We start from the raw sequence: 25,493 nt of genomic DNA, 5'->3' as shown, positions 1-25,493 counted from the left end.
TTTTTCAACCTCTATGCAGAGTACATCATGAGAAATGCCAGCTGGATGAAGCTCAAGCTGGAATCAAGATAGCCAGAGAAGTATCAATAATCTAAGATATGCAAATGACACCACCCTTATGGCAGAAAGTGAAGAGGAACTAAAGAGTTTCTTGATGAAAGTGAAAGAGGAGAGTGAAAAAGCTGGCTTAAAACTCCGTATGCAAAAAACTAAGATCATGGCATCTGGTCCCATTACTTCATGGGAAATAGATGGGGAAACAATGGAAACAGTGACAGACTTTATTTTCTTGGGCTCCAAAATCACTGCAGATGGTAACTGCAGCCATAAAATTAAAAGACACTTGCTCCTTGGAATAAAAGCTGTGACAAACCTAGACAGCATATTAAAAAGCAGAGACATTACTTTGGCAACAAAGGTCCATCTAGTCAAAGCTGTAGTGTTTCCAGTAGTCATGTATGGATGTGAGAGTTGGACTGTGAAGAAAGCTGAGTGCCGAAGAATTGATACTTTTGAACTGTGGTGCTGGAGAAAACTCGCAACAGTCCCTTGAACTGCAGGGAGATCCAACAGTCCATCCCAAAGGAAATCAGTCCTGAATAGTCATTGGATAGAATGATGCTGAAGCTCCAATGCTTTGGCCATCTGATGTGAAAAAATGCCTCATTGGAAAAGACCCTGATGCTGGGAAAGACTGAAGGCAGGAGGAGAAGGGGATGACAGAGGATGAGATGGTTGGATGGTATTACCGACTTCATGGACATGAGTTTGAGCAATGTTTGAAAGTTGATGATGGACAGGGAAGCCTGGCATGCCACAGTCCGTGGCATCACGAACAGTCAGACACAACTAGCAACTGAACTGATCTTCAGAATGCACCCAAAATTAAGTCCTCACTTTTCCCCTGTTACTAGCCTAATCCAAACCACCACTATCTCTCAGGTTACTACAACCGTCTCCTAATTGGTCTGTTTCTCCTCTTGGCCCACTATCATAAAGCAATCAGAGTGACCCTTCTGAAAACAAGCTAAATCATGTCACTTGGTTGCTCACAACCCTCAGTGGGTGACTTCTCCTGGAGTTAAGAGTCCTAAACACTATCCTACAAACTCTTATTCGACCTGATAATCTCTGTGACTTCATCTATCCTTTCTCCTTGCTCTCTCTGTTCCAGCCCTATCAGCCTGTTATTCCTTGGAAAATGATAAACAAATTCACTTCAAGGTGGTTTTTGCCATTCTCTCTGTCTGGAAATGGTCTTCCCCCAGCTATCTGTGTGGCTCATCCCTTTATCAAACACAAACACTGCTTAGTCTTTAATGAAGTCACCTTAAAATGAAGTTTTAACTGTCTACTCTATTTAAAGCAGCAGCCTCCTCCTACTTGCTGTTGTTGTCTCCCACAACAACATGCAACCCCATGGACTGTAGTCCACCACGCTCCTCTGTCATGGGATTTCCCAGTCAAAATACTGGAGTGGTTTGCCATTTCCTTCTCCAGGGGATCCTTCCTGACCCAGGGATGGAACCGGTGTCTCCTGCATTGATTGGCAGGCAGATTCTTTACCACTGAGCCACCAGGGAGGCCCCTCTCTCCTACTAGTGACCATCAAATTCCAACCTCATATCTCTTTTCCTGGTCTCTCTCTTCCCATTCAAATATCAGTTCCATGAAAGCAGGGATTTTCCTCCCTACTGAATAAACTCAGCCATTAAAATAATACCTGGCATTTAACAAGCACTTGTTGATAAATTTTCTACTTATCTCTGACTAAGCAGCCCTTTTCAGGCCACATAAAGCCTGCAAGTTCCCTGTTCACAACCAGGGAAACACTACATCAGTTACTCATCTGACTCATGTCTACTTCTAACTTGAAATGGATAAGACACTGAACTAATAAAATCCTCTCCAAAGAGGGCTGGAAGAAAATTTGGAGGTGATGGATATATTTACTGCGTATATTGCAATCTCTTCACAAATGAACACTTACCTCCAAGCTCATCAAGTTGCATACATTTAATATGAACAGCTTATCTCAATAAAGAGATCTTGAAAAAGACATTAAAAAAAAAAAAAGAATCTTCAAGTCCTGTCCAAAGGGTATGAACGTGAAAAGAGGAAGGAGTAGGTAGGCAAAACAGTTTTTTCAGTCAAACAAGTTCAACTCCCAGTCAAGAGGATTCTTAGGCAGATGACTCGAACTAAGTCTTATTATTCTAGTCTTTTCTGGAGAGCTTAAAAATGAACTCTTTAGAAAACAACAACTTTCTTGTTTCTCAAACCTTATTCAAATCCAGGTCTATCAGAGACTTCTCTGAAACAGCGTTGAGAGACTTTACCGTTATATCTAAACTACAACCTATTTTATCAGATACCCTTATACAGAGGATGCCATCCATGTAAAATATAAATAAGATGTGGCTTTTTACAACTTTGCACAAATAAAGGCCACAAGACAATGTGAGAATGATGGCCTCTAACAGTCCATACATGTGCAATGTGGTTTTCTTAACAGTTTGCTGACGGTATATATAGAGGTTACAATAAAGCAGACAGACAACATTCCTGAGGTTAAATACTGAACATATAACGAAGAATGTTCAAAACTCTTTCAAAGAGCAGTTACTGTGGACTGAAAATGCCAGAGATAATTATATTGCTAAATAAACGTTTAGCAAAACCTTAAATGATCTTTTCAGGCTCTGTAACGAAGATCCCATAGTAGCTAAAAAAAACATATAGGAGGGTCTCTACTCAGCATGAGTTACTAAATTTTCTATTAGAAAGTAAAGTATTTTTAAGATACTTTTAGTATAAAATATAGAAGTTATGAATATAAAATACAAACTAACGTTTCAAATATTGTACAAATACTCTTAAAGAATCATTTCTCACACACATGCTGCTGCTGCTAAGTCACTTCAGTCATGTCTGACTCTGTGCAACCTCATAGACGGCAGCCCACCAGGCTCCTCCGTCCCTGGGATTCTCCAGGCAAGAACACTGGAGTGGGTTGCCATTTCCTTCTCCAATGCATGAGTGAAAAGTGAAAGTGAAGTCGCTCAGCTGTGTCCGACTCCTAGTGACCCCTTGGACTGCAGCCTATCAGGCTCCTCCATCCATGGGATTTTCCAGGCAAGAGTACTGGAGTGGGGTGCCATTGCCTTCTCCATCTCACACATATAAATTATTTTAAAATCCAAGATGTTATGTATATTTTCCTCAATATTTGTGCATTATAGGTAGAGATGAAGACACAGGACAAAATGTTTCTTCTCATGATTGCTGAAGCATTCTAAAACAAAGACAAAAACAGGCCCAGAGAAGTTGAATGACTTACCCCAAAATCACAGAGCTGGAAGAGAATCCGTATTTTCAAATCTAGTCCAAACCACTGGACTCACCTCCCATCCCTCTGTGCTAACTGGGTAAAGCAGTAGTATCAGTAATCACTAACAATCTTGGTAAACACGGTACAGTGTATCATTAATAGCAGAGAACATAGATTTTGCTGCCCACCATGCAGTGGAAACATTGGCTGACTTTATTTTTCTGGGCTCCAAAATCACTGCAGATGGTGACTGCAGCCATGAAATTAAAAGACGCTTACTCCTTGGAAAGAAAGTTATGATCAACCTAGACAGCACAATAAAAAGCAGAGACATTACTTTGGCAACAAAGATCCGTCTAGTCAAGGCTATGGTTTTTCCGGTGGTCATGTATGGATGTGAGAGTTGGACTGTGAAGAAGGCTGAGTGCCGAAGAATTGATGCTTTTGAACTGTGGTGTTGGAGAAGGCTCTTGAGAGTCCCTTGGACTGCAAGGAGATCCAACCAGTCCATTCTAAAGAAGATCAGCCCTGGGTGTTCTTTGGAAGGAATGATGCTAAAGCTGAAACTCCAGTACTTTGGCCACCTCATGTGAAGAGTTGACTCATTGGAAAAGACTCTGATGCTGGGAGGGACTGGGGGCAGGAGGATAAGGGGACAACAGAGGATGAGATGGCTGGATGGCATCACCGACTCAATGGAGATAGGGTTGGGTGGAGCCCCGGAGTTGGTGATGGACAGGGAGGCCTAGTGTGCTGGGGTTCATGGAGTTGCAAGGAGTCTGACAAGATTGAGCGACTGAACTGAACTGATGCCTAGATTTGCCATGCCTTTGCTAAATGTTTAAGCCAAGCAACCTTGGGCAAAATTACTTAACTCCTCTAATTCTTTATTAAGAGGTTTCCCTAGTGGCTCACTGGTAAGGAATCCGCCTGCTAATGCAGGACATGTGGGTTCAATGCCTGAGTTAGTAAGATCCCCTGGAGGAAGAAATGGCAATCTAACATTGGAGAATCCTTTAGACAGAGGAGCCTAACGGGATACAGTACACAGGGTAGCAGAAGAATTGAATATGACTGACTGACTAAATAACAACAAACCTTTATTTCCTCACTTTTTAATAACAACATCTACCTCAAAAGACTATCATGAGGATTAAATGCAAATGTTGGTAAATTCTGCCCAGGCCAGGGCACAGTATGGCCAGCCCTCCGTATCCATGGAACTCACAAATACAGAGCAGACTGTACTCTGGCATCTTATACAAGGGACTAGAGCACCCTCAAGGGCTTCCCTGATAGCTCCGCTGGTAAAGAATCCACCTGCAATGCAGGAGACCCTGGTCTGATCCCTGGGTCGGGAAGATCTGCTGCAGAAGGGATAGGCTACCCACTCCAGTATTCTTGGGCTTCCCCGGTGGCTCAGCTGATAAAGAATACACCTGCAACGCAGGAGACCTAGGTTCAATCCCTGGGTTGGGAAGATCCCCCGGAGAAAGGAAAGGCTATCCACTCCACTATTTCAGCCTGGAGAATTCCATGGACTGTATAGTATAATCCATGAGGTTGCAAAGAGTCAGACATGATTGAGCGACTTGCACTTCACTGAGCACCTGCAGATCCTGGTATCTGCAGGGGTGCTATAACCAGTCCCCCAAAGATACTGAGCGACTACTATATAATCCCTCACATGCTGACCATCAGTGACAGGATCTCTTGAACTCTCATCTATGGAAATCAAATGTCAGGGAAAAAAACATAGTTTTTCAAGCTTAGCAAATAAACAGCTAAAACAAAAGTAGCTTAAGAACACAACTATGATTCTGAAGCCCAAGAAGATAAAGTCTGCCACTGTTTCCAGTGGGCTATAGTCCATGAGATAGCAAAAAAGTCATATACAACTTAAAGAACTGAAGAAGAGCACAACTATGCTAAATGCAAGTCAATAAAATGTAGCCTTCTTTCAAAAACAGTATCCCCCTACTTCATATCACCTATTCTACCAGTGTCATTTACGTGACTTTAATCCCCAGAGCTCTGTCTTTGGTTCTTCTTTTCACTCTACACTGGGTCCGCATGCATTTCCATTCATTATAAGGGTTACAACTACTATGAACACTACCAGGATTCTAAAATATATAAAGTTTTAGACCGGCAAGGGATTCTGGAGTCCCCTAAAACTGCATAGAAAATTCTGCAAAATTTTGTGTATGCACTTCTTTTCTGGATGGTGGGTCAGTAGCTCTTACCAGACTTCTCTCGAAGACAAATTAGCGGCTTACGTGTTAATTGCTCCCAAATCTATACTGCCAGCCCAGCAGTAATCCCAAAGTCTAAACCATGGTATTCAACTACCTGCTGGACATGCCCAACAAAATCCTCCAGACACAAATTATATTTATCATGTCCAAACTTTCTGGTAAACTCAACTCTTCAAACCCACTCAAATCTTCTTTCTATATTCTCTAGTTCAGTAGCGGCCAACACAAACCACCTAGTTATACAAGCTGGAAGCATAAGCCTTAACTTTTCTTCTTTCCTCTCTCTCATCCAGTCATCAAGGGATACCAAGATCAGGCTCAAGAGATTTCTCAAACATGCTTCCATTCTTTCATCCTGAATACTGCTGCCCTAAAACCTTCTTCTAGATCACTGCAACAGTCTTCCAGGCATCATGAACTGGACTCTAATAACCTTTTAGAATCTATTTTCCTCAAAATCTACCCTTTAAAATAAAACACATGAGCATCATGGCCCCGTTCAAAACTCAGCTCCTATCAGCATGGGCGGGGGAGGCAGTGGCCCTTTTAAAAGCAAACACAACCCTTGATGATCCAGTGTATGCCTACTTCTGTAACTTCATCTGTCACTCACTGCGACCTATCTTACATTCACTTCCTGCACTGTCATACCTCCCTTCCATACGCCATCCTCTCGTCGTCTTTATACACTCCTCTTCTGCCTCTTGATATCTTACATAGCTTCTGAACACAGTTCAAGTGTCACATTCTCCAAAAATCCCTCCCTGAAATCCTCAAGCAAAGCTAACAACTCCCAACTTTTTCATAACACTCAGGTTATATCTATCACTACACTCACATACTACTCCATAATTATCCATTTACGAATCTTTTTCCTTCATTAGACTATGAGATACTTAAGGGATTATGCATTTTTCTTCAATGTCACTTAGAAGGCCATAAACAAATGTCTGGGGAGTGCTGTTTTACCTATGTTATACCAATGCAATTTTGAAAACACAAACATTTGAGTTTACTAAGCACAATGAAACAGAGAAATATTTTAATGTGCTTATCTAATAGTGTAATTTTAATTTTAAAATAATCAACTATCTTTTTCAAATAATGTACAAGTAAAGGATTCTCAAATTTCACATATCAAGTATTTTCAGATTTTCCCATTCACCTAACTAAATGTTTCAGAAGGATGTTTTATCATTAATTTTATTAATTAATATTAACTAGGATAAAAATTGGAGAAGGCAATGGCAATGCACTCCAGTACTCTTGCCTGGCAAACCCCACGGATGGAGGAGCCTGTAGGCTGTAGTCCATGGGGTCGCTAAGAGTCGGACACAACTGAGCGACTTCACTTTCACTTTTCACTTTCATGCATTGGAGAAGGAAATGGCAACCCACTCCAGTGTTCTTGCCTGGAGAATCCCAGGGACAAGGGAGCCTGGTGGGCTGCCGTCTATGAGAGAGTCAGACAGGACTGAAGCGACTTAGCAGCAGCAGGAGAAAAACAGTGGATAAAAAAGCTCTTCAGAAGGAGTCCACAACTACAATCTTCCTCTAAATCAAGTACAAAAACAACACACCCAAGGAAATACGCTTCGAGTGCAGGTTCCTACATGCTTTGGTCTTGGCATCAGTGAACACGTCAACAACAGTGGCTAGATAACTACACTAGTGATGAATTGATGCATGAATGTCTCACCCATCTTTGATAGAGAACACAACTTTAACTATCAGCGAAAGTTAAAAGAACTAAAAGTTAAACTCTGAAGTCATCAACGTTAACCATTAAAAAACACCAGAGTCATTTAAAAGCCCTAACATTTTAAAGTAATTTTCCAAATTATTTGAGTAGAATTTAATCCCATTGGAGAAACCGACTTACTCACGTTGCAATAACTGCAAATACACTCCGGAAGGAATGTGCTAACAATGCTTCAGCAAAACAATAAAATGCACACACACACACCCCTATATACACATTTAATGTTTGCTAATTTTAGGTATAGGGAGCTTCCCAGGTGGCTCGTGGTAAAGAATCTGCCTGCCAATGGAAGAGACACAGGTTCAATCCCTGTGTCAGGAAGATCCCCTGGAGTAGGAAATGGCAACTCACTCCAGTATTCTTCCCTGGAGAATGCCATGAACAGGGTAGCCTGACAGGCTACAGTCCATGGGGTCACAGAGCTGGACACAACTAACCACACAATTTTAGGAACATACTGCATGCTTCCCCAGCAAGTTCAAGTTACAAAGTGTTCAGCAAAATAAGTTCCTTTAGCAAGTAAAGAAAGATTTAGTGAGACCTCTTAGAAACCAAATTAACACTATTTTTTTAAAGTGACCTTCAAACAAATAAAATATTTTTTAAAAAAAGAAAAAAGGGACTTCTGATTGTCCAGTGGTTAAGACTCGAGCTCCCAATGCACAGGGCATGGCTTCGATCCCTGGTTGGGGAACCAAGATTTCACGTGCAGTGTGGCCATAAATTATTTTTTTTTTAAGTGACCCCCAAGGAATAACAGAAAGAGAAAAGAAAAAAAATAGTGAACTTTATCCCCCTACCTGTACCCAATCCAGGATTATAGTGTCCCCACTAGTAAGTATAAATAAGAAAAATAACACTAACAATCTCTTTTCTTTCACAAACATCTCTGCCTTTTCATCTACATTAAAAGATATAAAAACATAACCTTCAAAATGCTACATTTAAAAGGATGTCTATTATATACTCACACATCTTGAAGGTTCTGTAATTACTGAGAGCTGGAGAACTGCAGCATGAGGCAATTAAAACTAAAATGAAGAAAACTGTACTCTTCACATTCACTACACACAGAGGACAAGAAGTCTTTAGTCCCCCGTGAATAATTTTCAACAAGAAATATAGAACAGGGTGGGTGGGGGAAAAGGGTGAGAATTTCAAATTCCAGGCAATTCAGAATGACACAGCTAGAAAAAAATAAACAAGGAAAAATGCTTGATCTTAATTTTGAGCTTCGGCTTCAAAAAAAAAAAAATGTTGCTTTGGTACAAATATCTGAGGAATGGCAATATTCTAGACAAATACAACTAAAACTATAAATTTCGTAAGGACATTCCCTCCCAGATTATAAGCATCGCAAAGTAGTATCAAGCCTGTTCTCTTATTTTACTGTATCCTTTTTAATACATGTCATGATGCCTAGATAATTTGAAGGCAGTCCCGTTAAGAGTTAGTAATAATGATGAATCTTATTTGATGACCTATAGCTACACAACGACTTATGATGTCTACAATAATCCCATTTGCTCATCACTTAATCTTTAAGTATCCTCAACCACCAAAAAGATAGTCAAAGATCCCAGCTTTGAGAAAAACAGAGCAGTGGGACACACTCAGACTATGGGCAAGTTATTTAAACTTTTCAACTTCACTTTCCTCATCTGCTTGTAACAAGAGAAATGGGAGAAGGTGGTACATTGTGTAGCAATTAAGAAAGTTTGTGAAAGCATCTGACGTATAACCCTTGCTCAATAAATTCCTTTCTTTCTTACAAAGAAGAAACACACAGCCTTCTGTGCTGGAATTGTACTACCAAATGTAATGACTGATGTCAAGGAAGGAAAGCTAGATTATCAACTGGAAAAGCACAGCAGCCTGAAACAATACCATGAAATTACAAATTAAGTCTGATCTACACTCAACTGGCATCTAACATCACTAAATTACAGAACAGTAACATTTATAATGAGAAAGCTAAATCAACAGAAAGTTCAATTATTATAATCCGCATTTCAGCTCTCAATATGAGTAGGCTGTTCAAAAATCAATTTAAAAATTTGAAGTAATTTCTTTCAAAGACATAAGTTTTCAGATTAGCCTGTAAAGTTCTGTTAAGTCACAACTGACGAGTATGAACAATATTCTTTCAACTGTTACCTCTGTGAGAGATTTTATGTGAAAAAATGTATATTTAACATTTCACAGTCTGATAATGACCACAACAAGTAAGATGCAACTGTTACATATTCTCACTGAGTCAAGAAGCCTGTCACTATCCTACTGGTGCTTCTTCTCTGATAAAGACATGTTATTTGGCATTCTAAAACATCTTTTATCCAGAGAATACAATATTTATATTGACTAGAACTCTTCAAAGACTCTCCTTGTGAGAAGTTACTATACCTATGAGATCAACAATTTAAAATAAAAACATTTCCTATTTTCTTAATATACCATTAAATCCCAAACATTAATAATAAGAGATCATGAGTATAAACTAGCTCTTTAAACATCTATCTGGAAAACAAAAATAATAGAAAAGCAAGAATCATGTATTTTGGATAGAATCTCAAAGTAGTAGTAGCAATACTTCAGACAGAAATACTTCACGTCTAAATGCATGTTTGAATTTCATATTTCTATCCTACAATCTAAAACTATGAATTTTAATTAAAAAATGACAATCCTTTGTTCTCTGTAGCTTCATCTCTAAAGTTTCTTTTTTTCAGTGGGTAAACCCAGTTTTTCTAAAACTATGATATGTGTGGGCTTCTCTTGTGGCTCAGCTGGTGAAGAATCCACCTGCAATGCCCAAGACCTGGGTTCGATCCCTGGGTTGGGAAATAATGCGTACAGCTGTATAAATGGTTAGACAATAACAAATTAGTTTACACCAGAATAAGTTACACATAATCCAAAGAGGGGAAAAAAAAGAAAAAGTAAAACAGTATAAGCTGCTACAGTTACTTAACTTTGTCTTTGAATGACTAACTATAAACCAAATGTGATAATGCAGCAAAAGGCCTACCTCATAAAATTATTACAAAAACCTGACAATACATCTCAAAATTTCTCTAAAATACCAACTTACACAAAAAGAAGTATGTAAGAACATAATCAACTTTACCACTCCTTTATATTAGCATTTAATCATCATCACTGAAACATACCATTCTTATTCTAAAGAAATTCTAAAGCTGAAAAGACAGGTGACATTTGCAACATCACAGAATGTTCTAGGGCACAGGAGAACACACCAGCTTTCAGTTTCTAGACTGAAATTTTAAGAACAAAAATGAGCCTAAGGAAACCCCAATTTAAAATCTCTTAATTTTACAAATGAAGAAACTGAAGCTAGGGAGTTTATCCAAAATTATCCAGTTAGTTAAAGCAATGAAGGAATCCCTGAGTCCTGAGCTAAGGATCCTTCTGTTAAACCATGTTAACTCAAATCACCTGGGTGTCTGATACTACAAAATCAATTAATAATTAATAGGGTAATATTAACACCAAATTATCAAGGCTATATGCTTTTTTTTAGTTTGGCCTAAAGAGTTTTTAACCAGAAACCAGGCTTTTAAGTCATGGTTCTTCCGTAAATTCAAGACATGAGTATCCTCTGGGTAAATCACCCTCTCCAGTTCTCTGCGTCCCCCATCTATTACGTAAGATCTAGAACAGATTCTCTCTAAATTCTTTTTAGCTTTTAACAATTAAAATATGAAAACAAATAGGATCAAATTAATTGTTATTAGACTAGAGATCTTTTCAAGAAAACTGGAGATATCAAGGGAGTATTTCATACAAAGGTGGGCACAATAAAGGACAGAAACGACAAGGATCTAACAGAGGCAGAAGAGATTTGCTTCCAAGAGTTGGCTAGAATACACAGAAGAACTGTACAAAAAAAGGTCTTAAGGACCTGGATAACCAGAATGGTACACTCACTCACTAGAGCCAGACATCTTGGAATGCGAAGTCAAATGGGTCTTAGGAAGCATTACTACAAACGAAACTAGTGGAGATGATGGAATTCCAGCTGAGCTCTTTCAAATCCTAAAAAATGATGCTGTTAAAGTGCTGCTGCACTCAATATGCCAACAAATATGGAAAACTCAGCACTGGCCACAGGTTGGAAAAGGTCAGTTTTCATTCCAATCCCAAAGAAAGGCAATTCCAAAAAATGTTCAAACTCTCATTTCACATGATAGCAAGGTAATGCTCAAAATCCTTCAAGCTGCGCTTCAACAGTACATGAACTGAGAACTTCCAGATATTCAAGCTGAATTTAGAAAAGCCAGAGGATCCAGACATCAAATTGCCAACATCTGTTGGCTCACAGAAAAAGCAAGGGAATTCGAGAAAAACATCTACTTCTGCTTCACTGACTATGCTAAAAACTTTGACTGTGTGGATCACAACAAACTGAAAAATTCAAGAGATGGGAATATCAGACCACCTAACCTGCCTCCTAAGAAACCTGGTCAAGAAGCAACAATTAGAAACGGACATGGAACAGTGGACTAGTTCAAAATTGGAAAAGGAGTACATCAAGGCTGTATACCGTCACAGTGCTTATTTATCTGCAGAGTAGACCAGCAGACCATGTGAAATACTGGACTGGATGAATCCCAAACTGGAATCAAGACTGCCAGGAGAAATCTCAACAACCTCAGATATGCAAATAATACCATTCTAAAGCAGAAAGTAAAGAGGAACTAAAGAGTCTCTTGATGAGGGTGGAAGAGTGAAAAGGCTGGCTTAAAACTTAACATTCAAAAAACTAAAATCATGGTATCCAGTTTCATCACTTCATGCCAAACAGATGGGGGAAAAGTGGAAACAATGACAGATTTCATTTTCTTGGGCTCCAAATCACTGCAGACAGTGACTGCAGCCATAAAATTAAAAGACGCTTGCTCCTTTAGAAAAGCTATGGCAAACAACACATACTAAAAAAAGCAGACATCTCTTTGCTGAAAACAGTTCATAGAGTTAAAACTATGGTTTTTCCAGTAGTCACGTATGGATGTGAGAGGTGGACCATAAAGACGACTGAGAGTCCACGAATTGATGTTTTCAAATGGTGGTGCTGAAAAGAACTCTCAAGAGTCTCCTGAAGTTGTCAATCCTAAAGGAAATCAGTCTTGAATAGTCACTGGAAGGACTGAGGCTGAAGCTCCAATACTTTGGCCACTGGATGCGAAGAGCCAACTCATTGGAAAAAGACCTTGATTCTGGAAAAGACTGAGGGAAGGAGAAGAGGCAACAGAGGATGAGATGGTTGGATGGCATCACCCACACAATGGATATGAGTTTGAGCAAACTCTGGGAAATAGTGAAGGACAGGGAAGCCATGTCCTCTACAAAGAGTTGGCCATGACTTAGCAACTGAACAACGTTCATCAAAATAATACACTTCTTTCATGTCTCATTTGCACACAGCATGAAGAAAAGCAAACTATTTTAAAGTATCTGATCTGATCCTAGTACTCCAAAATTCATACACTGTTTAACCTACTTCTTAGTATATTCTGAGACACAAAAAATTATCTGTAAAGGTATTTAAACACATTCCAGCACTCTTGCCTGGAAAATCCCATGGGCTGAGGAGCCTGGTAGGCTGCAGTCCATGAGTCGCTAAGAGTCGGACACAACTGAGCGACTTCACTTTTATGACTGGAGAAGGAAATGGCAACCCACTCCAGTGTTCTTACCTGGAGAATCCCAGGGACGGGGGAGCCTGGTGGGCTGCCGTCTATGGGTCGCATAGTCAGACACAACTGAAGCGACGCAGCAGCAGCAGATGGTAAAGCATCTGCCTGCAATGCGGGAGACCCAGGTTTGATCCCTAGGTCGGGAAGATCCTGGGGAGAAGGAAATGGCAACCAACTCTGGTATTCTTGCCTGGAAAATTCCATGGATGGAGGAGCCTGGTGGGTTACACTTCATGGGGTAGCAAAGAGTAGGACATGACTGAGTGACTTCACTTTCACTTAAACACATTAACCTCAAGGAATCACTTTTTTAAATGTTCAACAAGATAAATTTCTAATAACTGAAAAAAGTCTAAAAATGTGTCCTATGAATCTTCAACTTAAAAAGCAAAGTGTTAACTTAGAAATACATCAACTAATGTATCTTTCTTATAGGCTATTATTTTGACTGCTTTATTAAAGTCAATACACACTAGGACCCCCTTAAGCAATATAAAATAGTCAAATTTTACTGAACATAGGATTCCATTGAGTCAAAGTTCTTAAAACTTGTATCTGAGAGGTACACACACTTTGAATCTAGAGAGGTTTAAACTTACAAAAGCTCCTTCCAAGACCTGGAAACTAATTCTAAGTTCTTTTTATAAAGAGAGTACTGAAGTGTATAAGCTTCAGGGGCCCTGGATCCACCCCTGGGTAATCATTTAAATGGCAAGCTTAGAATTAACTTCCCAATATATTCCTGTTAGGAAAGTAAAAATTTCAGAAACTATAAAAATTTTTTTTAAAAACCAGTACTTTTATTACATATTGCAAGGCGGTTTAGTTGCTAAGTTGTGTCTGACTCCATGCTACCCCATGGACTGTAGCCTGCCAGGCTCCTCTGTCCATGGGATTTACTAGGCAAGTAAATTTCCTTCTTCAGAATCTAGCAAGTTTTTGATGGAATATAATTAAGGTAGTGTGATGTAATGGAAAGAACATGAATTTCTGAGTCAGATACACCTGGGATCTGAATCCCAGCTCTGCCCTTCCGCAGGTGTGTATGTAATACACATTATTTTACTAGAAATGGCAACCCAGTCCAGTATTCTTGCCTTAAGAACCCCATAGACAGAGAAGCCTGGTGGGCTACAGTCTATGGGGTCACAAAGAGTTGGACATGACTGAGTGACTTTCACTTCACTCTGAGCCACAGGACAGATTTAAAACAGTTCAGTTCAGCTGCTCAGTCATGTTTGACTCTTTGCGACCCCATGGACCGCAGCACACCAGGCCTCCCTGTCCCATCACCAACTCCCGGAGTTCACCCAAACTCACGTCCACTGAGTTGGTGATGCCATCCAACCATCTCATCCTCTGTCATCCCCTCCTCCTGCCGCCCTCAATCTTTCCCAGCATCAGGGTCTTTTCAAATCAATCAGCTCTTCACATCAGGTGGCCAAAGTACTGGAGTTTCAGCTTCAACATCAGTCCTTCAGAAACAACATCTAAAGACTGTTGTGAGGATCTGAGATAATTACAGTTCAAAGAGCCTAAATGAGAGCATAGCACAAAGTAGACATTCAACATGATGCAGTTATTAATCTTATAAAGCAACTTCTCATACTATTAAACTGAAAAGGAAAGGGGGAAGAGTTTTTCATTATTACTCTCAAGAGGATAGGGAGAAGAGAAGAGGCTAAGTATTGCTCAGTTAAGAGCTGCTTCAGGTAAGAATGACTTGCAATCAGTATGTTAAAGCATTCCTCTTAGAAATGATGGCTTGCTTTTACAGAAAAACATCTCTAAGGAATCTTGTATTTTCTTAAAGTAGGTAAAAGATATCTCTTGAAGTCTTTATTCATTTGCTTAGCCATAACCTTTCTCATCTAAACAGCAAACTCAGCTCCATGCCCTATTCAAAGTTCACTTAAATAAATGAAAGTCAAATTAACAAATTTTAATTATATTTTCAACTTTAAAAAAAGAAAAAAGGAATGTTTTCTTGTAGCAAAAGGCTCTGGATTAGTGGTTAAAGCAACTTCAGACTCTGTTCTCAATTTCTCATTAATGGTATCAACTTGGGAAAGTAGGACTCTCAACTTTAAAAACGCTGGATTGCTCACTGTTTGCAAAACAACAGAGAACTTTTAAAAATGAAATCTTCTATGCAAAGAATACAAAAATGGCTCTAAATGGCCAGAGAGGGAGATTTCTGAAATACCCACTCCACCCCTCTTAGGCTTCCTGGGTCCTAGGGCTTCCCTGGTGGCTCGGATGGTAAAGAATCCGCTTGCAATGCAGGAGACCTGGGTTTGATCCCTCGGTTGGAAAGATCCCCTGGAGGAGGGCATGGCAACCCACTCCAGTCTTCTTGCCTGGAGAATCCCCATGGACAGAGAAGCCTGGCGGGCTACCATCCATGGGGTGGCAAAGAGTTGGACACGACTGAGCGACTAAGCACAGAGACCCTGTAATTTGATAATACCTGCTCTACATGAACACACTAATTTTATGCTTGAAAATACTAACTTTATGATTAGAAAATGATTTTAGCAGTCTCGGTGATGTTACTGTTTACTAGCAAGCACTTTCTAATATTATTTCTTTTATTCCTCACAATTAATCTGTGAAAAAGATTGCTATAGTGCCCATCTAAAAGATGGGAAAACTAACTAGAAAGAGTCTGTCAGCTCATTCACTCAATATTGTTGGATGTTACTGTAAAGCACTGACAAAGATCAATACAAAGAGCCCTGCTGCCTTCTCTAAAGAAAATCACATTCTAATAAAGGAGATACTGACTATTCTCTGAAGATGGGGCTATGAAAGGAGATGGAATGGTAGTTACCATGGCAGAAAAGACAGAAAAAGGAACATCTTGCTTCTCTGAGACCCAAGAGAAGGAGTTGAGAATAAGTAAAGATACAGGTTAATGAATGAAATTGAAAGAGATCAAAGCTGAAGGTACTTACACAAGATAACTTTGGTAGTTAAGTTTCCTGAAGAAGAGAGAGAAGAGAATTCTCAATAAAGAGCTTGAGGACAATGACTAAAGTTTGAAATAGTTCAAGCAGGAAAAAGGGAGCCGGAGCTCACAGGGACACAAAAAATTGCCCAGAGGCACTGAAAAGTCCAGCAAGGTTAGAGACTACAATCTTGGAATTTTCTCCGGGAGTGCCCAATAGTCTTAAAAAACATGAGCAGTGAAGACCGATGAATGGAATGGTTCAAGATGATTTTTGCTGATATTTCTGGCCTTGCCCTGGGAGACAACAGGAAAGAAGTAGCAACTGGTATCAGGCCCCACAGCCTGGGAGAATGAAAAGGGTCTTCTTGAGATCCCAGGGCACATTTAATGTGAGAAGAAAACAAGCAACACGTAGGATAGAATAATTCAATCAGAACAGGTTGCATTTATTTATAGTGTTTATTATGTGCCACTTGTAAGAACTGTGTATGTATTAACCCTATCCTTACAACTACCTGATGAGGTAGGTACTATTGTTTTCTTCTCTTTTACAAGAGAAAACAGGCAGAGGTTAAGTGATTTGCTCAAGTCCTACATCTAATAAATGAAGGAGCTAGGACAGAATGTAGTATGAAGTTTTAAGATTTCTAAAGTAGCGGATAACAAGTTTCAAGACAGAGTGAAGACCACAGTAATAGACAAGAGGCCAGATCTGTCCCATCTTTACTATTTAGTACCAGAAGGAACACACAATAAACATACATTAAAATAAATGAATGAATGTCTGCCCACACGCACTGTATAAAGGTACAATTTAAACTCTAGAGAGAGTATCTGTGACGAACGCGTGCAAGTCTTCAATGACTGAGGGAGCATGCGTAAGAGGTTAGGAGACAGTCATAGGAATCACTCAAAGAATGATACAGAAGGGCCCAAGCCACAAGAGTGATAGGTGCGGCAATCATTAGCATCTGGGCCCAATGATTCACGGATTCTAAGGAAATAGGACACCTCAATTCAAGAAGATAAGCCTGTATCCTCAGGTCAAAGGTAAATTTCAGATGAAAAGAGGGTAAAGAATTCCCAGAACAGGTAGAGATGGCAGATGGTAGTCAATCTGCTGTGAAAGAAGGGCCTTACCGGGTATGGTTAACTGGCTGGGAGGAAGAAGTCATGGTGGAGGGAGTAAAATGTAGAGAAAGCTAGTGAACATAAAAGACTAGGCTAGCAAGTAAGTCTTCTGACACGTAATCCAAAGTAACTGCCAATACACACCTACATCTTTACTTACCAGTCACTGTTTTAGGAGACTAGGCTAACTAACCTTTAAGGAAAAGTGCCACATGATCATTAATGACCTACAAATTAAGGCTTCACTTACAGCTGAAAAAGTTCAAGTATTTTGGAATACTCCCAGAATCGACTTAGCTAAGTCATCGATTCCTGCGGTTTGGCTTCAAGGACTAGTTTCTCATTTAATCAATCATTCACTAACCATCCACACTGTGTCTAAATCTGGTATAAACTTCAGGTAGGAACCACAACCTAGTTCATGAATGAAACAAAAAAAAAGAGGGTGGAAGAAAAGAAGGAAGGAAATAAAAACAAAATGTACTTTTAGATAAACACTTAATGTACGTATCTGGAGTAGGAAATGGCAGCCGGCTTGCCTGGAGAATCCCATGGACAGAGGAGCCTGAGGGGCTACAGTCTAAGGGGTCCCAAACAGTTGGGACACAACTGAGCAACTAACACTTACTTTAATGTACATATTAGAATGTACACACCAAGTAAGTGTTTACTCCTTCAATAAAGTTATCGCAGAAAGGTTATACACTTACCCCAATGAGTAACTATCACTATTGTATTTTCTCTTTTGAATCTACCCCCACCCTACAAGAGCCAGTGGCATTCTTTGGAAACACCCCAGCAGTATCAAGCCCATATACTTTGAGACTGATTTCTTAATGTGGTCCACAGATTGAATCTGTAAATGGCAACCCACTCCAGCGTTCTTGCCTGGAGAATCCCAGGGACGGGGGAGCCTAGTGGGCTGCCGTCTATGGGGTCACACAGAGTCGGACACGACTGAAGTGACTTAGCAGCAGCAGCAAGCTTCTCAAACTATAAGTTCTAAAAATGTAAGTACCCAAAACTGGCAGCATCACTAGAATAACAGTATAGCAAATAAAATTACCTGCAAAACTAACCTTTCATTTAACATATAAATTGTGGCATGAGTGGTCAGTCGCCTAGTTGTGTCCAACCCTGGTGATCCCATGGATGGGAGCCCACCAGGTTCCTCTGTCCATGGAATTTTCCAGGCAAGAATACCGAAGTGGGTGCCATTCCCTTCTCCAAAACTGTGGCAGAATCATGACTAAATACTGGTATAACAATTGTTCACTGTGTATTAGGTCCTGTTCTAATGCTTGACTCTCTATCTCACAACAGCCATGTAAAGTCCTACAATCTCATTTTACAGAGGAGAAAACTGAGGTTAGAAGTGGTTAAGTAACTTGTTAAAGATAACACAACTAGAAAAAGGTAGAGCTGACATTCAAACTCTGATAATGTATGAGCCCACACTCTTAACTATTATGCTCTCTAGTCTCTACTTTTTAGTCAGGTTTCTAAAACCTATGCTGAATACTCCAATGCAAAACTACATGGAAATTCCCTACAGACTACCCATAGTTTTACTCTTTTAAGTAGGCAAAGAAATACAAATTAAAACATTCAAGTACTATTTTTTCACCTATGAAATTAAAGATATCTTATCTAAGACACTGTTACAGGGTAGAAGTACAACCTTGAGAGATATAATTAATTCCTAAAGCATTCACTTTAGAGCCAGACTGCCTAGGTTAAAAAGAACCTCAGGTTCTGCTACTTCCAAGCAAAGTGACCTTAAGCAAATTACTTAACGTCTCAAGACCTCTTCTGTAAAAAAGATGATGATAGAATCCTATAGAGTTATGCAAATTAAATTAGTTTACACATGCAAAGCACAGAGAGCAGTGTGTGGCACATTATAAGCATTCTGCAAGTGGAACTATTATTATTCCTACCTTTCTGGAGGTCAATGTGGTTGGTCAGTGTATCAGTTATGTTGAGTCCAGTAACTCCATAATCTTAAGTGAAAAAGTGAATCTGTTTAGTCCCTCAGTCGTGTCCAACTCTTTGCAACCCCATGGATTGTATAACCTGCCAGGCTCCTTTGTGCATGGAATTCTCCAGGCTAGGAATACTGGAGTAGAGAGCCATTCCCTTCTCCAGGGATCTTCCCTACCCAGGGATTCAACCCAGGTCTCCTGCATTGCAGGCAGATTCTTTACTGTCTGAACCACCAGGGAAGCTCCTAAATAATCACAGTTGCATTGTTTGTAATAGAGAAAGCATGTATTCACTGGAATCAATTAAACCTGTCAGCAAGGAAATGGATAAGCCAAAGTACTGCAGAGTATTAGGCAGTGATTCAAAATCATGTTTTTGATATATGTAATACGGAAATACATGTATAGTAAGATACTATTTTTTTTTAAAAGGCAGTATATAAAAAGATGGTACCTCAATTTTACTGTGTGCTTATACATGTATGAAAGATTATAAGGAAACACATCAAAATGTTAATATGGCTTACTTCCAAGTGGCAGGGTTACAGGTGATTATTTATTACCTTACTTAGATGTTCAGATACTTATTAAGCTATCATGAATATGCATCACTTTTATAACCAGAAAAGCTACTAAAATGAATTCATAGCTTTGCTAGACTACAACTGAATAATTTTCACAATATACTTATAGACATTAACTGTAATTCATGTTTTAGCTCAGTGATTTCTTACTAGTAGCACCTTTTTTGTTGACTTTATAAACAGGAACTATTATGAAAGTTCCATTATTTAAAGCTACAAACTGTCCAATAACTTTTATAAAAATCTAGCAAAACTGCTAACACCAAGATTAAAAGCAAAATTTTTTGCTGTTAAGATTAACAGATAATTTTTTTCCGAATAACAGCAAAAAATTATCTCTGAGGTCTCCCAATTTATAACACAATGGGAAGATACACTATTTTTTCTATCCTTAATTATATAATCTTGTTGAAATAGAGAAGACACTATTATTACCTAGCTACATTTAATGAATGAAACTTTCTCTTTTTCGTTTGAATGAACTTACCGTGTGACTATTGTATTATTTAACAAGTCAAATTCTCACATTATACTCTATACTATTAAAACTGTTTCAAATTCAATAACTTTAGTACTAATAATTTGGTAGTAATAATTTTCTTGGCTCCTCAGAACTGCTTTCTAAGACAATACAAAATAGACACTTTATAACTACTGTATTTTTATTTTTAAGCTTCTAAAGCCTGTGAGGTACTAACTATAACACAGCTGGCTGTCTTGAAACCATTAAATACAAAAAAAATCAGTCTAAGTGAAAGCAATACTTTAATGAATGCTATATCTCCATAACATCCCTATAAGAAAATACTAAAGAATAAAAAACAAACCAAGCTTAGAGGTTAATTCCGCGCCCTGTGTGATTTGCAAAACTTTTATTCAATCTCTCTGTATGTACAGTCCAGGTAGTTTAGGCAACAGCTGCTGCTGCTGCTGCTAAGTCGCTTCAGTCGTGTCCGACTCTGTGCGACCCCAGAGACTGCAGCCCACCAGGCTCCACCGTCCCTGGGATTCTCTTGGCAAGAACACTGGAGTGGGTTGCCATTTCCTTCTCCAGTGCATAAAAGTGAAAAGTGAAAATGAAGTCGCTCAGTCGTGTCCGACTCCTAGCGACCCCATGGACTGCAGCCTACCAGGCTCCTCTGTCCATGGGATTTGCCAGGCAAGAGTACTGGAGTGAGTTGCCATTGCCTTAGCTACTTACTCTAAATAAAAGAAACCTATTTTGAACATTAAAGCTGTTCCCTTAAATCTAACAAATAACACTAGAGCTAGGAGAAACAAAAACATTAACTTTCCCTCTTGTCCTTAAATCCTTGTGCTCTTAAGTATTTAAGAACATAACAAATGAGTATCAGTCATTCTGTGGGTTCCATTTAACAATAACTTCTCTAATTGTCCACGCCACACAGGTGGTGCTCATCTAGAATTATTGCATGCACATCACAGCCAGAGATTCCTTATCATGACTGAGGATGCTTCTATAAACCAGTAAGTGAAACCATTTTCAGAAAATGTTCTAATGAAAATCACTTTCACAATTTGTCTCCTAAACTCTGAAGTCTAAGTCAAAAAGGGCAAGTCAGAGGAGAGACCAGTATTCCCATTCAACCATATCCCCTCCTCCAATACAACCAAGCTTTTCAAGCCCATGCGGACAAACTACCCAACTACAGTACAGACGGTGAGGAATGACTATTACAAAGGTAAGAACAAAAAGTTCACCTACAGAGTGAAACTGAAGCACAGGAGTGAGACACATGGCAACAGCAAGGAGATAAGCGCAGGAACTTCTTGGGACAGCATTCTTTGGTCCAAAGCCACAGAGTTTCCAGGAGTTTCACAACTACAGCTTCCTTTCTTAAAAAAGTTTTGGGTCCCTTGCTGTCACTGTGGGTACCAAAAAACTCCAAAAGATGTGAGATGCTATATATTTTGTTCACTGCAGCAAAGTTTACAAACTGGAATAAAATATTTCCTCCATCATCAATCTGTTACATACAAAAAGCTCTTCATTGTTTTCTGTCTTAAAAAGAACCAACTTCTCAGAACCTGATTTTACTGATGAGACTACAGCTGGGGTAGGTTTACACATTTACAAAATATCCTGTACCATCACTTACTATTTTGTAAAGATAACAAAACAATCCTCAAACATATTTTTATACTTTTTCACAGATCAGTTTTATAAAACACTCTGGAAGGAGTATTTGAGGCCTCTGCTTACACAATTTCCCTTAGAGTAGTTGTTTATCTCAAATGGTAAAATACAGTAGTTTTAAGTGTGCACACATGAATACACACAAAATATTTTCTTTATGGAATAACAGGCATTTATTACTTCTGACTTGCAATCCATGCAGACTACAGTTAGGTAAATGACTGCTAACCTGGAAGGAAAAAAAATTCTGAAACTCTAAGTATTCATTTACCAAATAAATCACTGAAATCACACCACTGAGGTCTTATGTAGCCATCCTTAATGAAAGTTCAAAGAACTACGATTTTTAAATTTATATATTAAAAAAATGCAATGGTTCTCATTGTAGGAACTACTCATGAGTGATGTTAATACCCATGAGAAAATTTAAAACTCTCAGACATTTTTAAAAATTAGCAGATACTAAGTACTGAATATCAAACACTAGCTACTTGCAAACTTCATTTAAGGATTTTAGAGAAACTTAAGAGGGCAACAAATTACAGATAAGAAAAGGTCTGAATTAATTCACGATCATAATGCGCCTGAAAAAAAAAGTCAGTTTCAGTGCTGTGTGGTAACCTGTCACATACTCTGATACTCTAGCTAAAAGAAGAACAAAATTCTCTCCCACAGCTTCTTCCCAACAATACAAGATCCAGAAAGGAGGGATATTGTTCTCTGAAGCTATACTGATACATCCCAAGACCCCAGAACAGTACCTGGCACACAGTCCTCAGTATTTCCTAAATGAATGAAGGAGTGGAAGAACAGGTAGGGACAGGCAAACCAAGAGATCAAAGAGTTGATTACACATAGATAAAGATAAAGCTGATTAATCAGAATATCCACAACAGTGAGTTGATGTCAAATGTGAGCTATTCCACCTTTTAACAATAATCTGCATTAGAAGTCAGACTTCAAGAATAGCAAACTTTTCTTAAAAATGTATAAAACTATTTGAAATTCTGAATAATTCTAGATTCTGCTTATTTAATAGGAACTGATTCAGTAGGAAAACTATCACTACTCACAAATTCATAAACCCAGTTCACTGTTTATCATTATAAAAGAAAACATGCAAGTGAACTTCATTAGTGCTCTTCTGTCAACACTTGTTACTTTCTTTGTACTTTCTCATGATTACTTAGGGAAAAAACTTCAGAAATTCAAAATCCCTTTAATGTGCATTAAAACATCTAATTCTCCTGATTATATCCTATCTTTATTTACATAAAGTCCGAAGAGTCTTCACATAGGTATTAACATTTTTATTACCATCTGGGAATTCTGCATCAGGTGTATTTTTTCCTTCTAAATTTTAAGAATTCAGGGAGGTCCTCAAGTTCTCTAGGTCGGTTTCTTACTCAACTAGGACAATTACATTAATCTTTCCTCTAAAGTGCAAACTGTACTTTAGAAAAAGCATGCTTTAAGAAGTGAATACAAACCCTCTTCACCGCCCCCCACCACTCAATATAACGTGCTTATGATTCTAAGACAGGAAACCACAGCTTCTTCTCTAGTTTTCCTGGTTTAAAATCTTCTATTCAATTGCTAGTTTGTCCACCTTGACGTCTACCTGTTACAGAAGCGACATGAGCAAGTATGTCCAGTTTCTCTGTCCCAAGAGTACACTCTAATTGCTTGCCACTGGCTATCTGATTCAGATACGACATCCAAAGTTATACCATATAATACTTAACACCGCAGGGGTATGACTTAATTTAAGGCCAAAAAAGTTTCTAAACAGAAATACTTTTGCTGTCACTAAAACCTAGAGTAAAGCAACTCACGGTGGTGACTACTTATTCTTTTGGGCTTCCGTGGCTAGGAAATGAAGAACCAATCGTCTCATTTGTTTTGTCTTACTTCCCCTTGAGTGGCTAGGCCATTCCTGCACAGGAGAGTTTATAAAGTGCATTGGAAGGTTGCGGATGAAAGATTCTGTAAACACACCGACGTTGTTAGTGTATTACTACAGAGCATTACGCGGAACGTCTGTCACCGCGTAGAGGGTAGGTGGACGGCGGAGCCCTTCCTGGGGAGGGGAAGATCGGGAGAGGTCCGTCCCCGGCATCTTTTAGCAGGCCATCCTTTAGGCATGGTGATTTTTTTTCAACTGCTGCGAAACCTCACGTGAAAAGTTACACACACGCCCCACACCGGGAGGACGTAGACGATCCCCGTCCCTGCAGGGCTGGGAGTCCCGGGGACCGAGCAGAAGCGGGGTGCTAGGGGTTGGGCCTACACCCCAGGAGCGCGGCGAGGTGCCGGGACCGGCCGAGGGGCCCCGGCCGCAGCCGACGCCCGCGGGGCGACCGGAGGCGCAGCTCCTGGGCGGGGGCGCGGCGCCGGCCTCGGACGCCGGGGGCGCGGGGAACGGCCCCGGAGGGCGGCCGCGCCGGGGCCCCGCGCAGCCCCGTTGCCGGGAAGGCTCGCGCCCCGCGGCCGGCGGCGTGGGGGATGGGAGGCCGGGCCTGCGGCCTGTTGGGGGGGAGTTCAGCCCGGGCCTCGCTTGCGGCTGTCGGCCGGGCCCCCCGACCCGGGGTCCCAGGCGCCGAGAAGAGACTCACCGGAAAGGCCCGGATCCGCATCTTGGTGTCCTTCCGGCTGCCCGTGCCTTTGCTCAGATTCGACATGGTGCTCGTCCCCTCCCCGGCGGCGGCTTCAGGTCGCACTCCGAGGCGCCGGTGTCACATTTAAGGCGGGCGGGCAGGCGAGGGGCGACGCTGGGGGCGGCGGCGGCGGCGCGGCCCCCGGGCTGGGCTGGGGAGCTGGCCGGCCCCTGGGCGGCCGCGGCGGGGGCAGCGGCGGCTCGGTCTCCGGCGGCTCGGGCTCGGCTGGGGGACTGCGCTGGCGCGGCGGCTCCGCGGGGTCCCCCTCACGCCCGGCTCGGCTCCCTTTATCGCGCTCCTCCGCGATGGCGGCGGCGGCGGCGACGGACAAACATCTCACTGCGCAGGCCGAACGTCCTCCTCCTCCTCCTTCTCCTCCTCCGCCTCAGCGAGACGAGATCCGGCCCAGAGGGTGGAGGGGGGAGGAGGGAGGGAGGAGAGCCGGAGAGTGGAGAGATTGGGGGGAGGGGGGGAGGACAGGAGGGGGAGGCGGGCGGCCGCGGCAGGAGGAGGGGGACGCTCAAATCTCGCGAGAAGAGGGCGAGCGCGCTTTCCCGGGTGGGGCGGGGCGAAGCCTGCGAGCGGGAGGGGGCAACGGGAGAGGAGGAAGGGAACGAGGATTTGGGAAGGTGGGCCAGCGGGGCGGAGAGGTAGGAAAGGGGCGGGACTGAGGCGGGAGGAGTGAGCTGACTTTTTGAAAGAGGAGCGTTGGAGACCGGATCCTGGGTGAGGGGGCTGCTGATTGGTGGAGCGCCGGGCGAGGGGGCGGGGTCTTGTCACGTGGACGGAGTGGGCAGGGGAAGTTCCGAGAGCCGGAGCCGGACTGTAGTAGGCAGTGCTCGGCTCCGCCTGGCTGGGCTGGGCTAGAGCGAGAGGAGGGTAGTCTCGGGGTGGAGCGTAGGGTGCTAGGTGGATAACCACGTCCTGAAACTGGTTCCTGTGTTTTTCTAGGGCATG

General features: G+C 41.0%; 1 protein-coding gene across 2 annotated transcripts in view; it reads right to left on the bottom strand.

Annotated features, from left to right (window-relative positions):
- The window catches only part of CUL3 (cullin 3), a 107,556-nt gene extending 82,672 nt beyond the window's left edge, over positions 1–24,884 (bottom strand). The window contains exon 1 of one of the 2 annotated variants that reach the window (XM_018058895.1): positions 24,495–24,884. In XM_018058895.1, coding sequence (XP_017914384.1) covers positions 24,495–24,560 — 66 coding nt within the window. In that variant the 5' untranslated portion in view covers positions 24,561–24,884. The remainder of the gene's footprint in view (positions 1–24,494) is intronic. The other variant, XM_018058897.1, reaches the window with a different exon arrangement.

Source organism: Capra hircus, chromosome 2 (assembly GCF_001704415.2).
Source record: "Capra hircus breed San Clemente chromosome 2, ASM170441v1, whole genome shotgun sequence".
NCBI classification, from domain to species: domain Eukaryota; kingdom Metazoa; phylum Chordata; class Mammalia; order Artiodactyla; family Bovidae; genus Capra; species Capra hircus.
This window is presented reverse-complemented; position numbering and strand designations above follow the sequence as displayed.